At 43.7% G+C, this 19,764-nt stretch overlaps 1 protein-coding gene across 1 annotated transcript in view; it reads right to left on the bottom strand.

The window, feature by feature from the left end:
* ZDHHC2 (zinc finger DHHC-type palmitoyltransferase 2) overlaps nucleotides 1-7,715 on the bottom strand; it is a 40,840-nt gene extending 33,125 nt beyond the window's left edge. The window contains exon 1 of the mRNA XM_054164437.1: nucleotides 7,280-7,715. Within this exon, the coding sequence (XP_054020412.1) occupies nucleotides 7,280-7,664 (385 nt within the window). The 5' untranslated portion in view covers nucleotides 7,665-7,715. The remainder of the gene's footprint in view (nucleotides 1-7,279) is intronic.
* Between the last annotated feature and the right edge of the window lie 12,049 nt (nucleotides 7,716-19,764).

Below are 19,764 nucleotides of genomic sequence, written 5' to 3'. Positions count from 1 at the left end.
AAAAAATATTTTAAACTCTGAAATGGGAAGTAAGATACATTTGATTCAGAGGCTCTGCAGCCACGTCTATAAATAGCTGTTTCCCTCAAACCTTTATACAGTTTAACATCTTGGACCTGATCCACAACAGTAAGTACATGTTTTATCCTTACAGCAGATTTGAAGCTGTAAAACATTGATCTATAGGTGCAGTTTAACTCAGCTCTCTGTACACAGAAAAGTGTTTTATAGCTGTGGCATGTGTTCTATCCTTGCCTGCAAAGAGTCCTTTTTAAAACAAGTGAGTGCTTGCAATAAAAATCACCTCTGTGCTAGACAGAGCAGTGATTTGCATTGATTCAGAGTGACAAGGTGGCGACTTTGCCACCAGTGCTTTGCTCCAGGATGAAAATAACAGAAATATTTCTGGGAGATGGAAGGTTGGCATAAGACGCCATCAATAACCCAGACAGTTTGATTTGACAATATTTGTGAATCTTGTGGTAAATTCATTTTAACCCTGTGCCCACCAAACTACATCAATATCCATCTCCCCGGCAGCAAGCTCCTATTTGTACTTTTTTATGCAGGGTCACAAAACCACTGCTTTTGAATTGAGTGTGAGTAGGAATTGATCTAATTTTTCCTCTTTCCGAAGCTTTCCATTTATTTTCCAAGTCACAGGCGCTAAGTGAAGAGTGAAGACTACTTCTGGGAAGTTCTATGATCAGATCCTTTTTAGCAAACAGAGCGTACACTCTGACAAGAACATCTATTCCAAGTTGTTATGTATCAAGCAGTGTGAAATCTTTAACTGAGAACAGAGTCTTACCTCATAATTATATCTTCACCTCAGATCTTACTGTTTCAATTTAAAGCCCTGGTTTAAATTTCAAGGCACAAAACCTACAGACAGTAAAACAGGCACTACATGGAGAGAGAACCAGTCATGCTTAACACAAACTTCCATTTCAGAAGTAGAGAACAACAGCTGCTTCTGAAGGTCTGAGAAGGAAATCAAGTTAAATTTGAGAAACACACAGAGGTACTGCTGGCTAAGCCAGAAGCCAATTGTGCTTCAGCTGCCAGTTTTAAACTTTTGAAAGTAACCAGTGATCTCAGAACAGGGAAGAAAGAGGAAAAATGTCTATAAATATCTGAGGGGTGGGTGTCAAGATGAAGGTGCCAGGTGGTACCCAGGAATGATGGGTACAAGTTAGAACACAGGAGGTTTCACCTCAACACGAGGAGACACTGCTTTACAGCGAGGGTGATGGAGCACTGGAACAGGCTGCACAGAGAGGTTGTGGACTCTCCTTCTCTGGAGACTTTCAAAACCTATCTGGATGCGGTTGGGAGGGTTGTTGGACTTAATGATCTCCAGAAGTCACTTCCAGCCCCTAATACTCTGTGGTGTTTGCAAAATACAGTGTAAACGTGAAAATCTGCTTTGACCAAAGTCCTTTGCTACCTTAGAAGCAACAAGGTATTTAACTGGTATTTAAAAGCAGCCAACTGCAGCGTTACAATGTACTAGTATGTCTATAGCCAAATGTAAGCTGCAGATGATTACAACACATGAGCAGCAAGTACCATAAATCCTTTGATCCATTTGAAGAACATACTGAGCAAAGAGCTCAAATCCAGATGACCAAATCTTGGGCCTCATCATTCTTCTTCTTCTTCTTACCTTCTTCCCCCCACCCCCCTATCAGCTTCTATCTTTGTGTTTTCTGCTGCTTCTAATCCCCTGATGTCACTGTGCCTACAGGGCACTCATTAATTCTGTCTCTAAACTGTGATGAATTAAGTAGCTTTTCATCCTGCTATAATTCCAGTCTACCAATATTATACAGTCAAAAACCTCAATTCAGCACTAATCAATCTGATCCTCCAGCAAAAATCTTTCATGATCATTAACATCTTCAGAAACTACATGTAATTCCACGTTTTTCTGTTCCACATTGAAGGCAGCTGTGGCCAGATTCCAGTCACACATTCTATTCCAAAATACAAAGGTGCAGCTTATCAGCTCTCCTGAAGGTACTCTGAACACCTTGGTGGCCCCCTCTTCAACTGTGCTGAAGTCACTGAATGTTTTTTCCACGTCAGGCAAGTCACTCAACGCATGACAATATTTCCTCCCTTCTCCTTCACTGAAGTGCTTGTTCTGTGTTCCACAGCAAATATATTTTCCTTCTTCAAAATTACAAATTCAAGCTGCATTTTTGGACAGGATTCCCTGAGAAAGAGCGTTATACTTAGGCACAAAAATATTGGCTCAAAACTAAATATATGCAACTGACTTCTGTTTATTGGATAATCTTTCAGCATCACAGTTGATATTTTCACTAAAAAAAATAAAACTTTGTCACAGCACTATCAAATTTTCATTTTCTTTCTTCTCATAGGCAAGTCCAAATCTCAAGCTGGCAGGAAACCAAACCAAAACAGAATTGCTGTATCAAGAGGATGATTCTTCCCCTTTACTCCTCTCTTATCAGACTTCACCTTAAATATTGCATCCAGGTCTGGTGTCCTCATCATAAGAAGGACACAGAGCTGTTGGATTGAGTCCAGACAAGGGCCACAAAGATGATCCAAGGGCTGGAACACCTCTGCTATGAGGATACACTGAGGGAGCTGGGGTTGTTCAGCCTAGAGATAAGGCAACTCCAGGGGGACCTTAGCGTTGCCTTCCAGTACCTGAAGGATCCTACAGGAAGGCTGGAGAGGAACTTTTCATAAGGGTTTCTAGTGACAGGACAAGGGGGAATGGCTTTAAGCTGAGGGAGAGTAGGTTTAGACTAGATCTTAGAAAGCAGCTCTTCAGTATGAGGGTAGTGAGACTCTGGAATAGGCTGCCCAGGGAGGTTGTGGATGCCTCCTCCCTGGAGGATGTTCAAGGCTGGATGAGACCTTGAAAAGCCAAGTCTAGATGAGAGATGTCCCTGCCCATGGCAGAGAGGTTGGAGCAGATGACCTCTAAGATCCCTTTCAACCTAAGCCATTCTATGATTCAAGTTTCTCAAGAACACCTATCAAACAACTGTCAGAAACTGCAATTAACTATCAGTTCTGCCTCACTCAAAGTATTGAGTGGATAAGTAAGTCCCTTACAGATCTATTAACTCACATTACAGATACACCTCAGAAGGAAAACATAAGAATAATTGTTTTCTTTGCATACAGTTTACTACATGCAATATGTATTTTCTGAGTACAGACACGTGGATGCAGGAGCTGGGGGAAAGAATTTCATTTCCACTTCATGTTACTGTTGTTCTGTACAGGCTGAAATTTCTGTAGCTTCACCTGTCAAAATTCAATGTACTCATTGCACATTGCCTGTATTTCCTCATCTTTTTTAGAGGAAGAACAATAAGTCTGTAACCCTCTGGTCTTCATAAAGATGCTTATGTGTTTTCAAGGGAACAAATGCTTAAAGACCTATACATTTTAAACACAAAGGAAGCTATTTGAGAGAAAAAGACAACTACTACCCCAGACAGGGGTTGTGGGATGACAGTATTAGCAGCGTCAAAAGAATGGGCCTGGATTAGAGAGAAGCAATTTTTAATCAGGTGTTTTAAAACCAGTTCATCCACACAATTAATCACACTATTCTATAACTAGCAGGAAGAAGACAACCATTTGCTAGTGTTCAGTGTCTTTCTCCTTTTCCTGAAAGGTTAAATCAGCAGAACCTCTTAACTGAATCCACTAATAATAGTAATACTGTAGTTAAAACTTGTGGCTTCCTTTTTCTGTTTCTAAAGCCTTTTCCTGTTTGACACCGTCCCCCACAGCAAACTCCTGATCAAGCTGTCAGCCCATGGCTTGGACAGCAGCACTCTGCACTGGGTTAGGAGCTGACTTGAGGGCCAAGCCCAGAGAGTGGTGGTGAATGGTGCCACATCCAGCTGGCAGCCAGTCACTAGTGGTGTCCCCCAGGGATCAGTGCTGGACCCCATCCTGTTCAATATCTTTATTGATGATCTGGATGAGGGGATTGAGTCCATCATCAGTAAATTTGCAGATGACACCAAGCTGGGGGCAGGTGTGGATCTGTTAGAGAGCAGGAGAGCTCTGCAGAGGGACCTTGACAGGCTGGACAGATGGGCAGAGTCCAACAGCATGAGATTGAACACATCTAAGTGACAGTTTCTACACACTGGCCACAACAACCCCATGCAGTGCTACAGGCTGGGGTTAGAGTGGCTGGAGATCAGCCAGGCAGAAAGGGACCTGGGGGTACTGATTGATAGTAGGCTGAACATGAGCCAGCTGTGTGCCCAGGAGGCCAAGAAGGCCAATGGCATCCTGGCCTGGATCAGGAACAGTGTGGCCAGCAGGAGCAGGGAAGTCAGTCTGCCCCTGTACTCAGCACTGGTTAGGCCACATCTTGAGTCCTGTGCCCAGTTATGGGCCACTCAGTTTAGGAAAGATGTTGAGTTGCTGGAATGTGTCCAGAGAAGGGCAACAAAGCTGGGGCGGGGTTTGGAGCACAAGCCCTGTGAGGAGAGGCTGAGGGAGCTGGGGTTGCTTAGCCTGGAGAAGAGGAGGCTCAGGGGAGACCTTGTTGCTGTCAACAACTACCACCACTGGAGGTGTTTAGGAAGAGACTGGATGGGGTGCTTGGTGCCTGGTTTAGTTAGATTAGATAGTGTTGGATGATAGGTTGGACTCAATGATCTCAAAGGTCTTTTCCAACCTGGTTAATTCTATTCTATTCTATTCTAAAACACTATCAGCTTTCAGGATGAAGGGGATCACCTTACTAGACTTTCTTTCCTTTTTTTGCTTTTTTAAAAAAAAGTCCCTCCTACAACACTCAGTTGAAATTGCAAATGAAACCACATTCAAAATGCTACAGTTAAAACACTTCCTTATTACTAAAAGCTCAAAGAAACCACTTAACAACTAGGCAAATCCTTGCTAAGTCCTGCTGCACAATGGTTAACACTGAACCCTGTACACCACTGTTAGCATCACTGTCAGTAAGGTGCAGTAAAATAAGCAGCTCTATAAGTCCTCTTCAGCAGTCAGTGCTGTAAGAATAAAAGATGCACAGAGTAAACAGGCTGGGCTCCAACCACCAAAATGCTTACAGTATATTCCTGCTGTTGGCTTTCAGAGTTGTTAGCTATTCCTTCTGTTGTTTACACTAAGCATTCATTAGTAAGCCAAGACATAAGATTATTTTATCTTAATACACCAAAAGCGAGGGAAAACATCCAGATATAGATAAAAGAAGGAATTAGTGGAAGTCACTGACAATTATGGTGAATTTGAAAACTGGTGAGCCAGGTAAAATGGGGAAGGGGTGGTGTTCAAGAGAGGGAAACAACAACAACAAAATCACCCTTGTCCATAGAAATTAATTCAGTAAAATATGTTTTAGTAGAGCCTCAGGATTCCCTTCTTCTCCCCCACCACTGCTGGCTTCTTGGTTTGAGTAGTTCTCAAGGAATTATACTACCACAGTTTATAGTCTGAAATAAGTTTCAGGCATGCCATAGCCCTAAGAGACACCTGCTGTCAGGTAAGCTAACACACAATTTTCCTCTGTTACACAGAATTACAAAGAAGCAACAATACTCAAACAGTGGTGCCCAAAACCAGCCTACATTGCTGTGTAAACACCACTGTGTATATTAGGACAGATGTTAAGTAGAGGTTTACGTTCCCCTGAAACACCCTTATCATCCTCGTGTCAGCTTACAGCTCCCTTTCCAGGTTCACTCAGTCAGCTTTGCACACAACCTTCCAGACAATTTGCATCTTTGTGCCGGAGACAGACATTTCAGTCCTCCTCTCGTGACAGCACAGCAACTCAAGTCCCAATTTCTAGTTGAAAAGCAGCACTTTAAATCAGGTTTGAATGCTGTTAGTGAAAAAAAGGATCTAAAAAGCTCAGCTCCAATACAGGAGCCACACCAAGTCTTGATACCTTCCCCCAAAACAGAGATGCCAGGCCTGACAATCATTTTTTGCTTCATGTCTCAACTACTTGCTCAGCCAAGCATCTAGGACAAAAATTTTATGTGTCTTCTGTTTAAAATAAAAGATACAAGAGTGCTGAGATTTTTCACTTTGAACATTTGATGCCTGGGAAAGTTTTACAGGAATATTAATGCAGTCAGCTTGAGTTGGGTGTTTTCCCCTCACCACTGCTCCTTAAAACAGATGCTAAATGACCAACAGCCACTATGAACCTCATCTACAGTACAAGGGAAAGGGAAGACAACAGCTTAATTAATTTCCCTTTGTGCCACTGTGATAGTACTGCTCATGAAACATCAGGGCACTGTACATTAATTAGCCTCTAAAATTCAAAGAATAACTTGTTTTCTACTTGATACACTGCAACAGAAACTGAAATTCATTCATGGGAGCCTCATGGGCTGGTGGTCATTTAATCAATCCTTCTGGCACAACTACTGAATTTTACACAAACACTCAGATCACACCCAAACTCCGGTATGCGATTAATGCTAAGGAAGAGCCAAGATGCATGGTCAGGATGACTTGGGAATGGACTGCAGGGTGCCGATGCCAAAGGCACAAGAAGAAGTTGTGACAGCCGGGCATTTTCCAGATGACCACTGGCAGAGAGGAGGATCAGGGATCTTCTGTTACCTGCTCCTGCTTACACCTTAGCTGACAGAAGACACTGGGTTTAGATATAGATCTATAGATGAAGGCATATACGTATATGCGTATACATATGTATGTATATGTGCTGTAACGCAGCGGGAGGAAAACAAAGGGACCCCAAACTTTGCCCACAGCGTCTGCACAGGTAGTCTCCAGGTCCCATGTTCAGAGCTGGGGTGTCACACGGTACGCACTCCACGGAGCAGAACTGAGGCCGAGAAAAGCCCCCTGCGTTCACCTGCCTCCGCTCGTGGAAATGGAAACCACGCGCGGCCAGGTCGCGGGGGAGAGGCGAACACACACGACGGGACGGGGAAGCGCAGGCCAGCAGAACCCCGCCCGTCTGCGGGCCACTTGGGTGCCGGCTGGGGGTGGCTCCGCCAGCCTCAGCCCTCCCAGCCCAGTCCGCCGCCGGCCGCAAGCGGCGGCCCAGCCCCAGCCCGCGGGCGTGGCGGCAGTGGCCGGTGATGGCCCCGCGCCGACAAACAACAGACAGCGCCGACGCCCCTCGCCCCGCCGGTCCCGTCCCGCCACACGCAGGCGGCTGCGCTCTCCCAGCAGGGGCAGAGACAGGGGCGGCGGCACCCACCCCCGTCCCGCGGGAGCCCGTCGCGTCCCCCGCCGCCGCGGCGGCACTCACGCAGGCAGAGCTGGGTGACATAGGCGTAGTAGGACCAGCAGAGGATGCTGAAGATGAAGAGCACCGGCACCCAGTAGAGCAGCCGTTGGCAGCGCCGCCGCACGCCGCCCCAAGCGCCCGTGGTCCCGGCTGGCGGCGGCGGCGGTGCCGCCATCTTCCCGCACCGCATCCCGACCGCTCGCTCCAGGGCCCCGGGCCCCGGCTGCGCACCCCACCGGAGCCCACCCTGGTCCCTCCCTCCCGTACTGACAGGACTCTCCGGCGGGACCGCTCCTCCCACTGCCCGCCCGCCGCTTCCCGCGGACAGGGCGGGAGGAAAGGGCGGCCCGGCTGGCGGTGGCAGCTCCGGGGCTGTCAGGGAAGGGTCGTTCCGGCCGCCTCCCATAGGCAGTAGTGGGAAGCGCTCCTCTAAAGTTGCGGGCCCGGCCCGTGCCCAAACGGGTTGCGAGCGCGGGCAGCGGGCACGTGCGGGAGCGCCCGGCGTGACGTGGCTGCAGGCTCCGGTGCCGCCTGCCCCGCCTAGCGCCCGGGGCCAGCGCCGCTCCTCCGGCCGCCCTGGCTGCGGAACACGGCCGGAGGTACCCACCCACCCGTTCCGAGCAGCACTCTCAAACACTTGGCTAAGAAGAGCATCACCTCATTTGCAAATCACGGATCATTAAGGCTGGAAAGGACCTCTAAGATCATTAACTCGAACAGTCAACCCAACACCACCGTGCCCACTAAACCATGTCCAGAAGTGCCGTGGCATCATTTTGATCTGTATGGTCACCACTCCAACCTGTGCTTTGTGCACAATACCCTAAAGCCACATTTTAATTGCTGCTTCTTGGGAGTCACAGAGCAAAGAACAGCAAGTGGTGCAGCCCCCACTTCATGGCGGGCAAGAAGCTGTCCAGGTCGTGGTGGCCACATCTGCGCTGGGCAGCTGTTTGGCCAAGCGGAGGTGGTGCAAGGTTGTGCTGACTCACTGTTTCCCAGAAAGGCTTTATATTATGGCCATGCTTGTGAAATGTTATAGTAAACCCATAATGCGTTGCAGTGTGTGCACCCAAATGGTTGCTGAGTTATTGCTCCAGAATTAGAAATGCCAGGCATGGCCGGTAGCATGTCTGCAACCTGCTGGAGTCTCTCCGAGCATTGGTGGTGTGAGAAGTAGGAAAGAGCTTCTTGATTAAACTGTGTTTGGACTCGGAAACAAGGCTTGTATAATGTCACACACAGGAGACTAAGCATGAGGCTAAGTAATCACAACCCAGAAGGCATATGGCTGCCATTGATTAGAAATAGGCTGTGAGAGAGGAAAAAGGTAGAGACAATCAGAAAAAAAAAATGGTAGGTGTGCTGCTGGGTTCCAGAGTATGAGCAGAGTTGTTGGCATGTTTATTGAGGTGGCAGAAAAAAAAATCGTCCGTATGGCTGTAGTGGTTTATGCAATGCAAAATCAGGTGCCCCTCTTGAGGAATTTCAGCCAGACATGGTGAACCAGGTGAGCAATATAGAATGCTGTATCAAGAGGAATATTACATATCCCATGGCAGGATATTTCCTTGCCTATTCAAGAAAAAAAAGAGCCCTGTATCATTGTGGATGGCTCAGTGAAACCATCTCAACAATGTATAGTTCTTATGGAAGAGAATTTAATGAAATATGATTCCACTGAAAGACTGGAATATAATGCCGGGGAGGTGGTGGAGTCACCATCCCTTGAGGTCTTCATGAGATTGGACGTGGCACTTGGTGTCATGGTCTAGTCATGGGGTTTGTGGTGTCAGGTTGGGCTCGATGATCCTCAGGGTCTCTTCCAACCTTGGCGATACTGTGATACTGTGATAATGAGAAAGGATCCAGCATAACAGCTAATTCTGTATTATATATTAAAAGTGGAGATACAGCAAATGATGCTGAAAAACTAGATTTGACATTCCTGCATACTGTATTTGTCAAAACAAGAGGAAATGGCCCAAACCAAATATGACACAGACAATAAACCCACTTTATTTTACCTTAATTAATTATGCAAGTCATCACTGAGGCCAACATTTTAATAGAACATTTAAAAGATTTTACTTTAAAATGTTATAATGAAAAGATCCATGGTTATTCAAAACAGGAATAAGATTACTGTGTCCAGTTCTGGGCCCCTCAGTTTAGGAAAGATGTTGAGTTGCTGGAAGGTGTCCAGAGAAGGGCAACAAAGCTGGGGAGGGTTTTGGAGCACAGCCCTGTGAGGAGAGGCTGAGGGAGCTGGGGTTGCTTAGCCTGGAGAAGAGGAGGCTCAGAAGAGACCTTATTGCTGTCTAAAACTACCTGAAGGGAGGTTGTGGCCAGTTGGGGGCTGGTCTCTTTTCCCAGGCAGCCAGCACCAGAACAAGAGGACACAGTCTCAAGCTGTGCCAGGGTAGGTTTAGGCTGGATGCTAGGAAGAAGTTCTTCATAGAGAGAGTGATTGGCCATTGGAATGGGCTGCCCAGGGAGATGGTAGAATCATCATCACTGGAGGTGTTTAGGAAGAGACTTGATGGGGTGCTTGGTGCCATGGTTTAGTTGATTAGATAGTGTTGGATGAGAGGTTGGACTTGATGATCTCAAAGGTCTCTTGTTCATTCTATTCTATTCTATTCTATTCTATTCTAATTACCAGTGCCTGAAGGCATATCCCATGCTTTACTGGCAACACTGAAAGAAACTAAGGCAATTTAATTAATTTAATGGCTTTTCTTTTTTCACTTATTTGGAAATGCCTGACAGTGACCTCTTTCAGGTTCAAAGGATAACACACGTGTGTTTCCAGGGATAGATGGAAATTAGCAGCTGGATGCTGCATGTTTAAGGACAAAGTAGTTTTTCATTTGTACATGGAGGCTATGCAAAGCTTTCTTCTATAAACCATTTTAAAATGCTATGTTTCCCTGGCACACGTGGCCAAGGAAACATAGTAAAGCATCAAGGAAAGCTTTTTAACATAGCAATTAATTCTTTGAAATAGTTATTATACAAAATTATGTGTATAGAGACATGACAGTTTACCAGAGATGTGGGAATAAAAAGCTTATGTGTTACAAAGACCTCAAATTGTATCATGCAATTTCTGATCCAGAGGCTTTTTATTACCCCTTGTGTATGGGAAACAGGCTTGTGTAGTTCATCTTCCTAACTTCCTTGATTGCTACAACCCCCTTCTCACTGCTCAGATTTCACAATAATCAGATTTTTTTTTCTTATTTACTATGCTAAAATTGCATTAATAATAATTATTATATCATGCTCTTTACTAGACCTTCAAAATCATGCTCATTCTGCTTCAAAGTGAGCCCATTTAGTGAAATAAACAGCCAAACCTCACTTTAATTTAGTTGGGACAAAAAATTCTGCTTTGACTGGTACTCCCAATTACCTTCGATCATCCTTTGGTCAGAAAGCTATAAAGAACCCCCCCTCTCCTGCCCTTGCAATCATGGCTTTTTCCCATGGATGTGGGCTCTCTACCTCTTCTTCATGTTTACAGTTCCTTTCTCTTCCTTCCATCACTCTTAAAACTCTCCAGAAGAGAGATCTTTTCATCTATTCCATTCTTCCTCTTTCCTCTGTCATATGACCTGCAGACATTTTAGTCTAACAGCAGAACATAAGAGCAAGCATACTCCAAGAGGCATTGCATTGTGACAGAAACAAATTCTGCCATAATCTAAACCATTAGGTGTTCATGGACAGATTTGACAAATGACTGTACTTGGGTAGCTTCTTTCTGTAACAAGAGATGTTACTTGGGACACAGTTTATTGATGTTTATAGGAAATGTTCACAAGAGGAAACAAAGGTAATTTACAGGCTTTTCTTCTTGTCAGGAGCTGTGTTGAAGGGGTTTGAGGAGGAGGCTGGAGTGTTTGTCAAGTCTAAACAAAATGTTTTTGTTTTAAGTAGCACCACTCAGCTTTTCTCCTTCAGGAGGGATATATAAGGTATTGCTGGTGGGTTTTTTTTAAAGCAGTAACTCTTTTGGAATACATTTCTAATACTATTAGAGTAGTTTTAGGCTGTGCCTAGAAAATGTTGGGGGTAATTTCAACCCACCAAAACTATGCCTTGGTTTCAGGTAAAAGAGTTAATTTTCTTCCTAGTAGCTAGTACAGTGTTGTATTTTGGATTTAGTGTGAGAAAACTGTTGCTAACACACTGATGTTTCAGTTGTTGCTAAGTAGCACTTACCCTAGGTCAAGGACTTTTCTGTTTCCCATGCTCTGTCAGCAAGCAGGTGCATAAGAGGCTGGGAGGGGGCATGGCCAGGACAGCTGACCTGACCTAGCCAAAGGGACATTCCATACTATAAACCGTCACACTCAGTATATAAACTGAGAGGAGTTGGCTGGGAGGTGAAGATTGCTGCTGGGGCATCAGTCAGTGGGTGGTGAGCAAAATCATCACTTGAGTCCAACAGGATGGCATTTAACAAGTCCAAGTGCTGGGTTCTGCACTTTGGCCACAACAACCCCATGCAGTACTACAGGTTGGGAACAGAGTGGCTGGAGATCAGCCAGGCAGAAAGGGACCTGGAGGTACTGGTTTACAGTAGGCTGAACATGAGCCAGCAGTGTGCCCAGGTGGCCAAGAAGGCCAATGGCATCCTGGCCTGCATCAGGAATAGTGTGGCCAGCAGGGGCAGGGACGTCATTGTGCCCCTGTACTCAGCACTGGTTAGGCCACACCTTGAGTCCTGTGTCCAGTTCTGGGCCCCTCAATTTAAGAAAGCTAGTGAAACACTTGAATGTGTCCAGAGAACAGCAGCAAGGCTGGGGAGAGGTCTCAAGCACAGGCCCTATGGGGAGAGGTTGAGGGCGCTGGGGTTGCTTAGCCTAGAGGAGGCTCAGGGGTGGCCTTATTGCTCTCTACAACTTCCTGAAGGGAGGTTGTAGACAGGTGGTGGTTGGTTTCTTCTTCCAGGCAACCAGCACCAGAACAAGAGGGCATAGCATCAAGCTGTGCTAAGGAAAGTTTAGGCTCAAGGTAAGGCGAAAGTTCTTCACAGAAAGAGTAATTTACCATTGGAATGGGCTGTCCAGGGAGGTGGTAGAGTCACTGTCCCTGGAGGTGTTAAAAAACCAAACCTGGATGTGGCACTTGGAGCCATGGTTTAGTTGTCAGGAGGTGTTAGGTATTATGTAATAGGTTGGACCTGATGATCTCTGAGGTCTTTTCCAACTCAGTTGATTCTCTGTGTGTGTGTGTGTCTTGGGTTTTGTTTCTCTTCATGTTTTCATTACAATTACTATACATTTTATTACTATTGTTATTATTATTATTTACTTTTAGCTATTAAAGTGTTCTTGCCTCAACCCATGAGTTTTACCTTTTTGTTTCCCAATCCTCCTCATCCTGCTGGGAGGTGTGAGAAGTGAGCGAGCTGCTACCTGGTGCTTAGTTGCTGGCTGGGGTTAAACCATAACACATTACCTCATCTGGCTATTTGTATCAGGTTGTGCAACCTAGGTAGCACAGAGGGAAGTTACAAGGGTTGCCACCCACAGCTCTGGGGCTGGGCATCCTCCTGGCCCCCAGCTGGAGACTGCTGCAGGGACCTGGTGTTTTTGTCCCGGGCCAGTGGAGATAGCTGCTGCTTTCCTGTTCCACCAGTGGAAAATTTAACAGCACTTACATATAGGACTCATAGAATAGAATAGAGTAAAATAGAATAGAATAGAGTAGAATAGAATAGAATAGAATGGAATGGAATGGAATGGAATGGAATGGAATGGAATGGAATAGAAATAGACTAGACTAGACTAGAATAGGTTGGAAGAGACCTTCAAGATCACTGCATCCAACCTATCATCCAACACCACCTAACAGACAGCTGTATTCCTTTCTCTGTGCTCCACAACACAGGTACAGCTTCAGATCCATCAGTACAGGCACAGCCTCCCTGGCTGCCTGACATCTCCGCCTGGATTCCAGGCCCTCTTTCCTGCTCCATGAGCCCTAACTCACCAGCTGGTCCAGCTTGGTGCTCACTGCATCTTTGAGGTCCTCCTCCCTTCTCATCTTGCTGAAACAATCAGTCTGGCTGACCAGGGCTGTTCCCTGCTGTTGTGTCTCTGAGTGTTGTTCCATCAGGTTTGTGCCTCTCTGTGTTTGGCTTACCCCCTTCTCTTTGTTATCTCTCTTGATAAGGTCCTTGGTCAGATGACATTAAATGAAGCAGGCACTCTCTTTTTGCACGTGCACTGACATGTAGATTCCAGTCAGGTTCAGATACAGAACTGGACAGTACAAACTCTGCCTCTTTCCAAAGGAAGCCATCTTGGTACCTTAGTGTGCAGTCACAATTGAAAACTACTCCTGTGCAAGTCTAGAGGGCTCTGCTTTGTTGAAACAGCTTTAGAAAGGATTACTTTGTGGTTCTAATTGTGAAGCTCTTTGAGCTCTTTGGCACTTACGAGTCCAGTCATGCTGCATGACTACAATGCTCACTGCATATGGAGAGCTGTTAAGAGCATTTGTTTGTATTTAAGGAGAAAGAAACTGTACTAGGATCTTAATAAGTCATCCATCTAGAACAAACAGTAGTAGAAGGTTTGTACACATCTAATTAAGTTACACAGACAGATCGAATATATTTTAGTAAGCTAATCAATCTCATAAATTAATGTCAGCAATCTCATGTCAGAGAAAGAAATCTTAAGCAAGGGAAAATGTTTAATATATGGCAGAGAAAATTTAGTTTTGCACAGAGTCTCTTCAGTTTTGTACCAGTTTGAAAGGTCACAGCATTTTGAAACAATATGAAAAGGCTAAATAAGCCACAAGAGAAACAAAAATGATTGTGTAAATTAACAGTATTCTTGGATACCACAGTACTACAGTAAGAGAGGATTTGTCAAGGAATTACTTTAGCATTCATTTAGGCTTTTGCATATTTAATATCCAGAGCTGGCCATAGATGCTAAAATTTGCCTTCATGCAAATGCAATACAGCAGCTAGACACAGGAGTGCACAGACAGAGACATGCAGGCACACAGTACTGACCAAGCAAACCAGTGGCTCTACTGGGATGCTCTCCCACCTTCACAACAGCAACTGCGCTGCTTGCTGCTCACCAGAACATCTGGCTGTTGGACCACGCTTGCCACATGTAGAAAAAGAAATCTCTCTGCAATATCTCTGGCATAAGATATCACTTAGAAAATGTATGTTGCATCCCAGCTGGAGTCAAGTACCATCTGTGTATAGTTCACTGCACCTGGCTACACAAAACCAAGCAGCTTAGTAACCTCTGCAGTCTTAGTCCAGATTTCAGATGTATTTTAATTAAAGGGCTGCCCCAGATGTATTAATCCTCTTGCTCTCTCTCCATAGTAGCTAGGCACTTAATTATTTCAACTCTTTGGACAGTCAAACCTAACTGTATCTTAAGATTATTCTTTAAATTCTTTACAAACTTTCCCATAATGTGGAAATTTGCCTGGTTCTCCACAGGAGACTCATTTAGATCCTTTTCAAATTATGAATTCTTTGCTGGAATTTATTGATTGCTACCTCTGGATAGATACTATATAATATTTGTCAGAGTCTTCCATCAGGGAAGCTGTTTAAAGTCGTATTTGGGCTCATTATCCACCCACTCTTCTGTCACTTTCAGCAGTAATTTTTTCATTGCATTGTTTTTTCCCAGGCTTAATTATCTTGAAGTTTTCATTCCCCTGATGCTTCTCCTTTTGCCACTAAAAGTGGGAAAAATGTAAACCAGTTCTACAATATGTGTCTCAGGCAAAAGTCATGATTCCCAGAGTGGAAAGCTCCTGAAGACCTGTATACACCTATCCAGTGGTTTCTGCCCTTTAGGAGCATCAGTTATGGGGCTTAATGGTTGACTCCAAACACAGACATCTATATGTAAAACTATTAGTCAGATCAGGCAAGTTAAACCCAGTTTTACACAACCAATGCCCTGAAATGTTTTAACAGAGCTGAGAAAATTCAGTACCTTAGTCATACATCCTGGTTTGATGATGTCCTGGGATGAGATGCCATATTGATGCTTTCTGTGGCTGGTAATCCTGAGCATATGTCTCTGCACAAAACGTAGCGACAGCCACAATTTCTTTATTTCCACATCCAATGGAAGTGTTTTAACTGTCAGTGTCTAGGCTGGTTTTGCCAGTTTGTCTGCTAGCTTTATCAAATGATACAGAAAAGGATGTAGGATTCACCAGGCCAGAGAAAGGAAATGCTTCAGCAGCCTCTCAGGGCATCTGCCCAAGAGAGGGACTTCTGGATTCCGGCCCCTCCTCCTTGTACTGGGTTTTCATAGAATCAATAAGGTTGGAAAAGACCTCAGAGATCAAGTCCAACCTATCACCCAACACCTCATGACTAATAAACCATGGCTCCAAGTGCCACATCCAATCTGTTTTTTTAACACCTCCAGGGATCGTGACTCCACCACCTCCCTGGGCAGCACATTCCAATGGCTAATCACTCTTTCCGTGAAGAACTTTCTCCTCACCTTGAGCCTAAACCTCCCCTGGCACAGCTTGAAACTGTGTCTTCTTGTTCTGGTGCTGGTTACCTGGGAGAAGAGACCAACCCCCACCTGGCTGCAACCTCCATTCAGGTAGTAGTAGACAGTAAAAAGGTCTCCTCTGAGCCTCCTCTTCTCCAGGCTAAACAACCCCAGCTCCCTCAGCCTCTCCTCATAGGGTTTGTGCTCAAGGCCTCTCCCCAGCCTTGTTGCCCTTCTCTGGGCCCGTTCAAGTATCTCAATATCCTTAAATTGAGGGGCCCATAACTGGACACAGGACTCAAGGTGTGGCCTAACCAGTGCTGAGTGTGGGGGCAGAATGACCTCCCTGTTCCTGCTGGCCACACTATATCTGATGCAGGCCAGGATGCCATTGGCCTTCTTGGCCACCTGGGCACACTGCAGGCTCACATTCAGCCTTTTTTTGTCAAATTTTCAAGTGCAGGGACATATTCTCTATACGAGATATGTTATCTCTGTCAAGAAGCATAATTTGATGGCAACTTCCACAGCAGCTCAAGTCTCCCTGAAGCCAGACTGCCCTTATCCTGCTCTTCATCTCTGCTTCAGGCACTGTATGTCTACCAGGCCTTCCATATGCTGTCCCCAGCATTTTTGTGATGGGGAGCTCTTCCCATTGAATTACATACATGTCTGACTTTTCTGGCTGCATTTATTTCTAGTTGAGCCACCTCACCCCCACAACACAGATGTACTACTGGGCATTAAAAAAAAGACCTTGAGAATGCCCAGCTTCCGGAGCAAAACCTTATGATGTCCCTATACTCTGTACTGCCTGATTAACTAATTTAGGTAACTTGATAACTTTAGACAGATTTATGGATCCTGTGCAGTTCTCTGCATACATTTGTTAGAGAGCCTAAGTGACTAACTTAAGGCTCAGGATCTTACTGCAAAGTTTGCAATACCTGAAAGTTTATTTTTACAGCACTACACTCTTTTGAACCTAGGCTGTAGCCTTTGAGTCAGGGTTAGAGTGAGTTAAGACTTCCCTGTTTTGAACCAGAAATTACAACCTCAGGCAAGTCACCTAAACTCACTTAGCTGTAAAACCACTCATTAAAAAGGCATGGCTTATGGGTATAACTGCTTTAAAAAGGAGGAGGATTAACATTCATTGTTAAAACTGTAAATGAAAAGTTACTTGCAATGAGGAGCTATGAAGCAGGACTTGAAAAGTTCCTGTGCAATATTAATTTCATTTAATAGGTATTAACTCACCAATTTGTACTTGAAAAAAAACAAACCAAACCAACCAACAACCCCCCCCAAAAAACCCCCCCACAAAAACAGAATGAGAAAAAGCAGCATGGAATAATAATTTATCTGCTTGATTCTAGTAAACAGAAATATATTACTGAAACTTATTTTGTATGTTGCTCTTTCTGTGCATGTTCCTATATATATATATATATATATATATATATATATATATATATATATATATAAAATTACATACTGAATTTGAAGATATTCAAGTGGGTGCTAAGATTTTTATGGAACACTTCTAGCTAATTATAATGTTCCTCTGTGGGAGGAATTTCTAAGTCAAACTAGTGGTAAAAATTAGCATTACCCATTCAAGATCAAAGCACACCCACAAGTATTCAATTGTGTGTGTAAGAAAAAGAACACAATAGATCCAAGGGCACCATCTGCTGACAGGTTCAGGGTGCCAAATGCTTTGATGGATTTTCAGATATAGGGAAAAACACATCCAGACCTCACATATATTAGAAAATATTCATTTTAGTTTGGGCTTGATTGTAAGTTGACTTTAGACTTGGTGTTGCCACAGATGAGTTTTGTTTGAGATTCAATTGTTTGATAGTGAGCTTTTGGTCTGATTCTTTTCCTTCTGCAAGTATTACTCTGGAGTTATTCTGATGGAAACTGTCTTAAAATTGTCCCCACTGGGACCAGACAGCAAAACACTTTGTATGAGCAGAACATTATGCAATGTTGAATCAAAGTGAAAAATTCCTCTATCTTTCCCCCCAACCCCTCATTTTGTTTTGTCTCATCGTTAGCTTCCTTATGCAGATATTTAGACGGAAAAGAGGAGAACAAATAACTACAGAAAACCAGGCAGAACAACCAGCAATATGCTGCAAGTTACCATTAAATAGCTGTCTGGGTGTTTTTTTTTTCAGGTTGCTAACTTTCTTCTGTGGCATACAAAACCCGCGCCTGCAGTGCAAGTAATTTGAATCGATTTACTGTCAAAACATTTCAAGGAGGGAAACTGCCTGCCTGATTTTAAACATCAGAACATCACCAGGTAGGAATTCATCAGAGCTTAGACAAAAGTTATTATCACAAAGCCACACAGAGCTACAGGTTTAATAATCACAATTTTATCGCGATTTGCAGCTGGGCTGGCTAGCAGCGGGTAGTTCCTAAGCATCCACTGAGTATCTTTTTGTATTATGGGTTTGTTTTGTTTTGTTTTTAGGTTTCAGAAGAGAACAAGACCTGGTTTTACAAAAAGCCTTCATTTATGCGACTGTCACATAATTCAGTTGCAGTGTACATGCTTTCTCTGCTGCCAGGGATTTGGTGGATTTGGAACAAGCTTTTACTGAGCACACTGACTGCTGCATATCCGAGGGGTGCCTCTCTAGCAGATGGCACATCCCATTATCCTGCTTTGTTTTCACCTGTCTGTCCTTGTACTTCCAGCTCTTTTAGAGAGCATTCTGTGGCAGAAAAACAAAGCTATCTAAAGAAACGAATGAAAGAAACAAAACAAAAAGTGCCTTTTGGTGATGGTGAGATGCTCTAGTTCAAAGTACTTGTATATTCATGTTATGCAAGAAAAGAGTCTTTTCTGCAAAGAAAATTAGTTTTGAGTGCATTTATTTCGAAGTAAACAAGTATAATATATGCATTTATTCATATTTATATTAAATAAATTATTATTAAACATGAGGAAAAAATTATCTTAGAAACTAATCTGACACTTTCACATTCTATTTTATATTAAGTGACTATAATTAGGAAATACATAGAAAACAATAAAATTGTCTCAAGCCAGCCATAAAAGCAAAGTGCACTATTGCCTAGGGCAGTGGAGGAGCAAATTGGTGATAGTGCTGTTGCTTCCTCCCTTGGGAGGATTACTGTGAGTGGGCATTGGTGAATGAATATGAAGGAGGGAAATCCCTTCAATAACTCCCTATCCTTTCTTCCCTTTTTGTGTGTGTGTGCTTCATCACTGAAATGGGGTTTGCATATGCTGACAAGAAGCAGTGAGACAGTTCTGCGTACCAAGATGATACATTGAATACAATTCATTACCTAGATGATCACACGGGGACTGCAGCTTATCCATGTTCTATTGTGCCTTTACTTATTTGATTTTTCTTGTTGTCAGTACTTTAAGGACACCAAGGTGGAAGTAGCTTCCTTCAAAAGCTTTCTGAGCTGCCTTTTTTTCAGATAAAAGCCACATCCAGCATATTCTTTCTAACATTCCCAGAGTGGAATTTCCTAAAACCATCTTCCTTTTAATTTTGTTTTCACTTTTTAGCAGAGATTAACCTTATTAAAATTAAACAGCTCTAAACTTAGGTGTACTTACACAGATGCTATATATCTTTTATATTCATATGTGGTATTTGATGTGCACTAAATATAATTTTGGAAAGTTTTCTTAAAAGCATTTGAAGTAATAAAATATTTTAAACCATTATTTTGGCTCTATTTTAATGGTCAAATGCCACCAAATACTTGCCTTCCCCAAACCAATTTATTTCAATTAGTTTCAGTGTGTATACAACTATAAATATTTTGAGGCACAGATTGTTCCTAAACAGACAGACTTAGAGAATGTTTTCAAGAAGAATGTAAGAAATACATGTTCACGTTTGTTTGGGTTTAATCCACACCACCTAAGAAACATCTAGAAAAGGGAGGTTAAAAACAAAGAAAGAAAGAAAGAAA

This window comes from Dryobates pubescens, chromosome 1 (assembly GCF_014839835.1).
Source record: "Dryobates pubescens isolate bDryPub1 chromosome 1, bDryPub1.pri, whole genome shotgun sequence".
Classification (NCBI taxonomy): Eukaryota; Metazoa; Chordata; class Aves; order Piciformes; family Picidae; genus Dryobates; species Dryobates pubescens.
The sequence above is the reverse complement of the archived record's forward strand: the minus strand, read 5'-3'. Positions and strand labels throughout refer to the sequence as shown.